Genomic DNA, 8,563 nt, shown 5'->3' on the forward strand with positions numbered 1-8,563 from the left:
CACTCTAATCTCACCTTTTTAATTTACAACATAGTGACAACATTAGAGGAATTTGATTAGCCAATCCTATATTGACTTTCCCATGAGATAAACACTGAAAAATACCATTGTGCACTAGAAAAGAGAAAGCAAGTTTTGTTATATATTGCCTCTGTATTGTTCCAGTTTGCACCAAATATATTTCAAATGCATATTTTCCTTTATATTAGGAACATTCTCTTTGGCAGTCTATTTACAGACAGGGCCTATTACTAACCTTTTTGTATCTCCTTTTTGGACTTTTACCCAGTGCTCCACTTGAGCCATATTACTTTTTCTTTGAATCTGTTTATCTGGATTTGTCCTGGGAACAAACCCTCTTTTATATGAGCTGGTACCATTCTGCTCCACTAGGCCAGCACTCATACTTAATGAACTAGGAAGCGTTCCATTCTTCTCAACGGGCACAGACTGAGCTACTTGGGATCGTGGTGCATTCGTTAAATCTGGAAATAATGAATCAGCTTCTGTTAACGCATGCTTAGCCTTTCCCTTCTTAGTTTCTAGAGCTTCTTTTCTGTGGATATAACGCTCCTCTTCTTCTTTCTCTCTTCTTATCTCCTCACGCTTATCATATCCGAGCATTTCAGCAGATTTTTGATAACTTTCTTTTGTGTCGGTAATCTCTGCCTTCACACACACTTTACAGGCATCCACATGATTGGCTTGGGGAACAGCTCGTTGATCTGCTTTTTCAGTTTCTCTGAAAAGAAAATATATGTTGGTAATGAACACTGTTTAGCTGTCAGAAGTTGATGCACTCTCGTTAATATTTTAGAAAGGATAGAGAAGGTGCTTTTCTAGCTAAGTTGTACTGAATTTGACAGATGTTAAGATAGATATGGCCAACAAAACTCAAGTTATTATCCCAGTTAAATGAAAGTTACCTCTGCAGAAATCTTTTATATGCAGCTGTAAAATTACTGAAAATATTAATACTGCATGAAAATTGTTCAACTTGTGTAATACTACATACATATAACTACAGAAAAAGATATCTTCCTATCCTAGGAAGCACAGAAAGCCAAAAAACAGAAAACCAATTGCTAACTGTGCATTTTAAAGTAAAAAAAAAAAAAAAGTCTTTCATATATTCATAGATGCCCTAGGGACTAGTATTTTCTGGCAAGAGAACAGACCATCTACATTTGATTTCAGTACTATCATTGTCTACGAAATCTACAATTTTGCTATTCCCAAACAAAGTTAAATTAAATCTTCATTTTCCCTAAAACATGCCATTCATGTTACTTTATCATCTAAATATTTCAAAAGTTCCATACCAGAATTCTTGATACAAAATTTGCAATACGTTACAAAACGTCTAAGGGTCCAAAAAGCTTTACATTGCCTTTGACACACACACACACACATTTCATTTGCCATTTTCTTCATCTCTTTATAGTCATAAACTTCCCTACCTCTAACAGCTTAATAGTAGCATCGATCTCATTTTCTCTAAGCTATGTTCGGTTTCCTTAAAGCTTTACAGAAGGTGGATTTCCAAGTAAATGTCACAAAACAATCGTTTTCACCTCACTCTGATAGCGTCGTAAAGTTAACTGTCTACTAGGAGAGCTCTGAGCAATCTGATCAAGCTCTGGATGTCCCTGCTCATTGCAGGGCAGTTGGATGAGGTGATCTTTTGTTTCTTTCAACTCTAAGAATTCTATGATTCTGTGATGATTAAGGACACTATCAATACTTCTAATGTGCCAGGCTTCCATGATTTTTCTTTCAATTAATCCTATCCTTATAAAGAACATAAAGAAAACCAAGTAACAGGTCTCACATTATTCAAAATTAAAATTAATTCCAGAAAATTTTAACACAAAATCATGTAGTGTGTAAAGGTCTAGAAAGGATGTTAGACTTTTGCTTATATTTTATTATACTTACTAGAAGCAAGCACTACTGCAAGATACTCTGAGAAACTGCATTGTGACATTTCAGTTCTTAGAGTGCCACAGATTAAAAGCAGGGCTACCTCACAGTACAGAGGCTTCTTTCACAAGGGCTCGTATGGAAAGAATCACACCAAAGTCAAAACATAATCGAGAAAGTTATATCAGTTTTAAGAAAAGGGAAAAACTGGAAGCCAACGAAGGCACAGTGCCTCAAGCACTGTTAAAGAACCAAAGTACATCCTCCTTTTAAAACTGCACTTTTTTCTAGACCGAGGAAAACATTTAACTCATACTAAAGGCCATCAAATTAAGCCAGAAATAAGCAAGTTAGTGTCTACATAAATTAGCTAATAAACATAACTTGATGAATTTGTAATGTACTCATTTTAACATTCGTTTCCCACTCAGGAGGGCTCTGACCCTAGTTCTAAACACTCAGCTGAAATGACTCATTGCTTTTTGTTCTTTCCCTTCTTTTACCTTCCTTACAGTTGCCATTTGGCTGTTGCATGCATATGAATTTTTCTCACAAACAATTGTAACTTCAATTCCCTAAAAATACATACATAAAAAAGAAATCTGTGTCATTAAACTGGGGCATACAGTTTATTTGTTGCTAACTAGCTGCTCTACAACAGGAACAAGTTGTTGCAGAAATTACAAAGAACTATTCCTTTACAATTGAAATAAGTTTCATAGTACACAGTTACAAGTTTCCCCTTCAGAAATCACCATCCAGTTTGTTTTCTAAGCTAGGAATTGGCTTATGGAACTTGCCTTCTCAGTGAAGAGCGTGTTTGCATAAGGGCAGCTTGGTTCATAGCCCGAATCCAGCTGTTCATATCCTCCTGGGTATCTGCACTGAAGTAGTACGTCCGCATCCCTGAATGCTCTGCCTGAGAGCCAATAACAGAATTCTTATTATAAATATATGCCCGCATCCCTGTATGGACAGCCTGCCAGAAAAAGAAACAAAAACAAAACAAAGAAATCAACATCAGACAGCACTGCTATCTTCTCCCCAGAATGTTTATTTCAACTTTTCCTGATATCTTTAAAATAAATAAAACTTTCAGCATTCTTTGGCTGAAGTTAGGGTAAAATTATCATCTTGCCACAACTGGCAGCTCTGCGGCAAACACCAACAGCACTCCTTAAATTTTACTGAAATTCTTACCCACTTCTTTCCCACACTATTAGGCTACAAATGCAGCATTTCTGTTTTTCATAGTAGGAACTTCCACTTTTTTAATTTTTCTTAGCTCATATTCCATTTACTGCCAATAACACACAAAACAAATTAAATTTTCACTGAGACATGTGTAAGTGAGCAAACCACCACAGCTTTCTTCATAAAGCAATTCAGTCAGACAAAACACAGACAAAAATTTTTACCATTCAAGCAATTAAGCTGCTTATTTAAGAACTGCTAAGATCTTTTTGTTAAAGCGTGCACTTGAGCCCCTGTATTAGCTGCAAAATCACAAGCCTTACTGATAAAGTTACCAATACAGATGGAATTACCAAAGTGAATAAAATACTGACAAGCATCTCTGCATACCAAAATGTCCCATGAAATTCCACTGAAGACTACAGGTGTTCAGAAATTTCTCTATAAACATATCAAATACCTAAATAGTAGTGCCATGCACAAAAACATGCTTGAAACACGATGTCTGTGCAACTCTAGGCTAGTTGAATTTAATCAAGTGTTATCCGTCTTTGTATAAGGGATAGTATAAACATTACTATGTCATACGACTACATTTCAAGACTAATATTTCCTCCAAATTACTTTGTGGATGTAGTTGCTGTTTAGCACTTCATATGCTCTTCACCATTGTTAACAAAACTAGTAGGAAAAGACTAATTTCCCTACTTTTTCAAAAAGCTGAAGCAAGCATAATCAACGAAAGCTCTTGCAAAAAATATCTAAATAAAATTAATAATTTAAATTGCTTTTAATAAAACTAAACCTGCTATAATATAAAAAGCTAATGGCTGAGACAGCATTTTTTTTTTCTTTTTGAAGTGGGAAAAAAAAAAATCTGAACAGAAGTCCAAGATTCTCTTCCTGCTTCACAGCCTTTGCTTCCCACCTCCAGTGGCAGATAACAGAATACAAGGTGGTATCTCTCTTTCCACCATTACCTACCTTAACAAAAGGAAGTAGGGTTTACATAAATGAAACAGTAGCTCTGATCAATTCCATATTTAGGAACCAAATGATTTCTTTTCATGCATTTGGCTGATTGAGTTTTTTGGGTTTTCTTTACTGTTGGGAGTCTTCTTGCTTTTCTGCCTTCTTGAATATACCATAAATGTTCCAAAAAAATTGGTTGGGAAGAACTTAAATCACTGCAATTTATAATTAACATTCAGTGCAAGAACATAGCAAGAAAAGCAGCTCCAGACATAAAAGAAATTAGTGACTTCACAGTTAAACCTTATGACTACACAGTTCCTATATACTCCATTTTGAGTCTAGAGGAGAAGATGCTAGAATACTGAAGTGAAACAACTCTAGACTATATATGCACCACTGCAGAGGACACAGTAGGATCCTAACCTTCATTGGCTACAAGCTTGCTGGAAAAAATACAAACATAGCAAACCAACAACAGGATGTTGGTTAACTAATTGGAGACTGTATACCCCCAGCAATACACGGATTTATTTCACTTGTATGTTATGTTCAACATAATTCATTTGCCTTCCATGCTCCCTTTCAGTGGTGCATAACTAACACAGCTGAAAACATTGCTTAAAAGGCAATGGAGAAACAGAATAAAAACACAAAGCATGTTGCACTATTCTCCTGTAAGAAACTGAAGCTATTGCAGCCAAAAACATTGATAGCTCCAGAAGGGAAAACAGAGATGGCTTGCTGTTACCAACAGACCCGACATCTTGAAGTTTGCAATATATAAAATCAGTTAAAGGAAAATTCTCATACGTTTCAGTTGTAGTCATTTATTAGTAGCATGTCTAATAAGTAGAAAGCCACTTCCTGCTCGTGTCCTGTAGCTGTCACTGCTAGTAGACACAAAACCATTTTATTTTTTATTTTTTGCTTGCTTGTTTTTAAAGCAATAGCTATTAGGATGACTACAGCACATGAACAAGCCTAAAACACAGCACGTGCCACACATATGTAGTACACAACAGGGAAAAGTAATACCAGTACCTATTCATGCATTCAGATGCCTTAACGCGGATAGATTGAGAAGGGAAGCAGTCTCTCTCCCAAAATGCACAGGAGAAATGGACAGTAAACCCCAAAAGCGTATCAATAAAATAAGACAGGGACAAAAAGTTAAGTTAAAATTGTGAAAAGATTCATGCTTCTAAAGAAAATATTCAATAAAAGATTATAGTAATATAAGTATACAGGAATAAGTATCTACAACTGCTATCTTTATTCCAAATTGTTCCAAATTCTGAGGAGAGAAAAAGCCAGAGTTGACAGAATGGAGGGATGGCAAGAGGAACGCTTTTTTTTTTCCCCACTTTTTTTCTTTTAATGAAAACTAATGAGATTGTCCTGTCCCATTTGGTCTAAGCAGTGAACAGATATTTGCTTTAGTCTGCCTTGAGTATCAATAATGTAAATATATTGAAAAAAACAGTAGAGTAGCATCTTCTTGGTATAATGATTTGGCCTGGCTTCCTCGGCCCACGCTGACTGGCTAAACCTCTGAAAAAACGTCAAGGGTAGAATCAAAGTAAAAAGGAGTTTTATTTGTTTGGGTTTTAGCTCCAGCGGTACTTCACATCTCTTACAGAGTATCAAAGTATATTTCACTGACTTTATCTGGTGGCAAGATGTGTATATACATACTGACATACACTCGCATACAGTGGCTTTGCTTGAAGTTTTGCAGCTTTCTTTAGAGCAGATATTGGTAGACCTTCCAATTTTCAACAATTTGCATTAATGTCAGATTTATAAAATAAATTTCTCATATTTTAACATATAAAATCAATTAAAAGTATCTTTCTAGACAGAGCAGGAAGACTTCTAAAGAGAATGCAATGACATTATCTTCCACGAATTGCTAATATTTACATTTAAAATTGTATTACTAAAAGGCACAGTACATTCTCTATTTGTCACAAGGAGTATTTCCAGCTATATCTGAACGTCATGTGAATTTTTTCACAGTGAAGTCCAAACACAGCATTTGTGGTATCCCACATCTGTATCAGCAGATAGCTGCTATATGAAGAAATAGAACCATTAATTAATACTTATAAGACATTAGCTACAGAACTAAATGTTCAAAGATCCTAAGTTGTAAGGGTCGTCACACAAATTAATTACAGTAGTAACCACAGGACTTTGCTTGGGAGAAATAAACAATGTGAAAAGGTTGTCAAGATAGATACTTAGAAGTGAAGCTGCTCATCAGAACAATTTAATACTCATATTCGACATTCCAATAAGTTTTGAATGCACCTGAACAGCCATATGCTTTTCTACAGGCCTGTCACTGCCGAGCATTTAAAGAAGACACAAAATGCATGGGTCCTTTGGAGCTGATGGAAGGGCTGAAGAACTTCCACAGGGAATGTTCTACTTGTTAAAGTAGACACATACTTTACTAGTTTACTAGTAAGCACATACTTCAGAATTTGTCTTCTAACTGCATCATATACAAAGAAAAAACATTCATGTATTTGCTAAGTAAAATTCCTCTTAGTTTTACAAAACAACATTTTCAGAGTTTGAACACTTAGCTTCAAAAACTCAGTGCTACTTTAAAAAGCCATTTAAACTGAAACCGCCATTGTAACAAACAATTTACAGCAACCAGAGTGACAGGCCAAATGCAAAAAGTGATGCGCCGCATTCTCCCACTCATTCAGGACTTAAATGTAACAAAGTCCTATCTTTATTTCAGGCTCACTCCCATCGAGTTTTCTATTTCTGGCTGTGCTACACTGAGACAGAATGTCAGTCTGTGCTTTGGCTATTGAAGCACACTGAGATTAGATAAAGGTAATGGCTGGTGAGTGATGGAATGCCATCAAGGCTGCCATCGCTGAATGTTGGTATTGAGTGGGGCCCAGGCAGCAGGAATCATTCAAAATCTGCCAACTGCCCTAACAGCTGGTTCTAAATAAAATGAAACTGCATTGTCAAACCTTCCCTAACTAACAACTGCTTGCTTCTCCATTACCTTTTTATAAACGACCTTACACTGAAAATCCCAGTTTATTGGCTCAAGTTAACCTTCAGAAAAGATTCAGATTAAAGATTTAGTACAGCTCACGTAGGTATAATACCCTAGAAGGATCAGGGGAAGTCTGCACTTGCTTCTGAACATTTAACCACGTCATAACAATGGGTTCTATTCTGCAGGAAGAAAGAGGCACAGCTTGGCAGTGGTGACCAAGAGCTTGCCTACAGAACATATCATTTGGAAACTACATGTGTGTACGAATGGTTTTAAATCAAAAGAGAGGAGATTTAGATTAGATATTAGGAGGAAATTCTTTACTCAGAGGCTGGTGAGGCACTGGAACAGGCTGCCCAGAGAAGCTGTAGTTGCCCCATTCCTGGAAAGCCAGGTTGGGTGGGGTCCCGGGCAGCCTGATTTAGTGCCTGATTTAGAGGGTGGCAACTCTGCCCATAGCATGGAGCTGGAACTGAATGTTCTTTAAGGTCCCTTCCAACCAAAGCCACTCCGTGTCCATATATACACATATCTACACACACACACACACACACACACACACACACACATACATATATATAAAGATTCTTTCCCTTATGACTGATAGTCAGCTTAAGGTTAACAATCCTCAACCACACTCGATGAACACATTAGCAAACACCCTTCCATGAAATTAAAAATAATCTTTTCAAAACACCAAAACAGCAAGATTCAAGCAGATACTATTGCTATTTCACCTCCATTTCCAACCTGCACTAAGATTTATTCAACGTAGAAGCCTAAATATGTGCTTTGGCCTCAAAAAAGGCTCAAAGAGAACTTCATGAATCACATTTCTTCAATATTGGAGTAAAATGATTTTTAACAAAGAATCCTCTGTAGCTTATCCTGCTATCTCATGTTCAGTATATTTGAAAAAGTACAACAAATATTTCCACAACGAGCAGCAGGTCTTTTTTTAAACACACTTCAAGTTAATATTTGCTTCATAAAATTCAAATCATTGTATACTTGAAAATAAATCTTAATGCTACAAAAGGTAGTCTACCATTTAAAAACACCTCAAAAAAATCAAAGCAAAAAAAAAAAAGCTGAACAGATGTTTTCAGCAAATATATGAGGAAGATTTCTTCCAGATCTCTTAACTACGACTGATAAAAAATAAAAAAAATAGTTGTTTGTTTAGTAATATAGCTCACCTGCTACTTTAGTACACAGTAGAGCAGGTTCTGCTCCAAATATCAGCATAACAAATTTGCAAGCGTACACTGACATTTCTGATCTTTGTCTTAATGTTGCAACTTGGACAATCAGGTAGGATTTTCTACTGTTAAGAAGGAATGAATTTTGTATTTCACTTCCTCCATAGGTTTTTATGAGAACTAACAGAATTTGAAATCATACAATTACATTTCTTTTCAAATTAAAAAAAAAAAA

The 8,563-nt window shown here is 36.0% G+C and overlaps 1 protein-coding gene across 1 annotated transcript; it reads right to left on the reverse strand.

The window, feature by feature from the left end:
- LOC104911033 (pleckstrin homology domain-containing family A member 7-like) lies at positions 1-2,917 on the reverse strand. Its single transcript, XM_010711092.3, has 2 exons — positions 2,724-2,917; positions 1-742 (listed from the first exon to the last, which is right to left on the reverse strand). Exons 1-2 carry the CDS (start codon positions 2,885-2,887, stop codon positions 229-231), a joined length of 678 nt encoding a protein of 225 aa, XP_010709394.1. The 5' UTR covers positions 2,888-2,917; the 3' UTR covers positions 1-228.
- Positions 2,918-8,563: the final 5,646 nt, after the last annotated feature.

The sequence above is a fragment of the Meleagris gallopavo genome, chromosome 5 (genome assembly GCF_000146605.3).
Source record: "Meleagris gallopavo isolate NT-WF06-2002-E0010 breed Aviagen turkey brand Nicholas breeding stock chromosome 5, Turkey_5.1, whole genome shotgun sequence".
In the NCBI taxonomy this organism is placed as follows: Eukaryota; Metazoa; Chordata; class Aves; order Galliformes; family Phasianidae; genus Meleagris; species Meleagris gallopavo.

What these genes read in the sequence shown, in the direction of transcription:
- LOC104911033 (XM_010711092.3), bottom strand. Translation starts at nt 2,887, where the DNA reads ATGCGGGCATATATTTATAATAAGAATTCTGTTATTGGCTCTCAGGCA. An exon ending in ACACGCTCTTCACTGAGAAG is followed by an intron (nt 743 to 2,723) that starts GCAAGTTCCATA and finishes TTTTCTTTTCAG; the next exon opens with AGAAACTGAAAAAGCAGATC.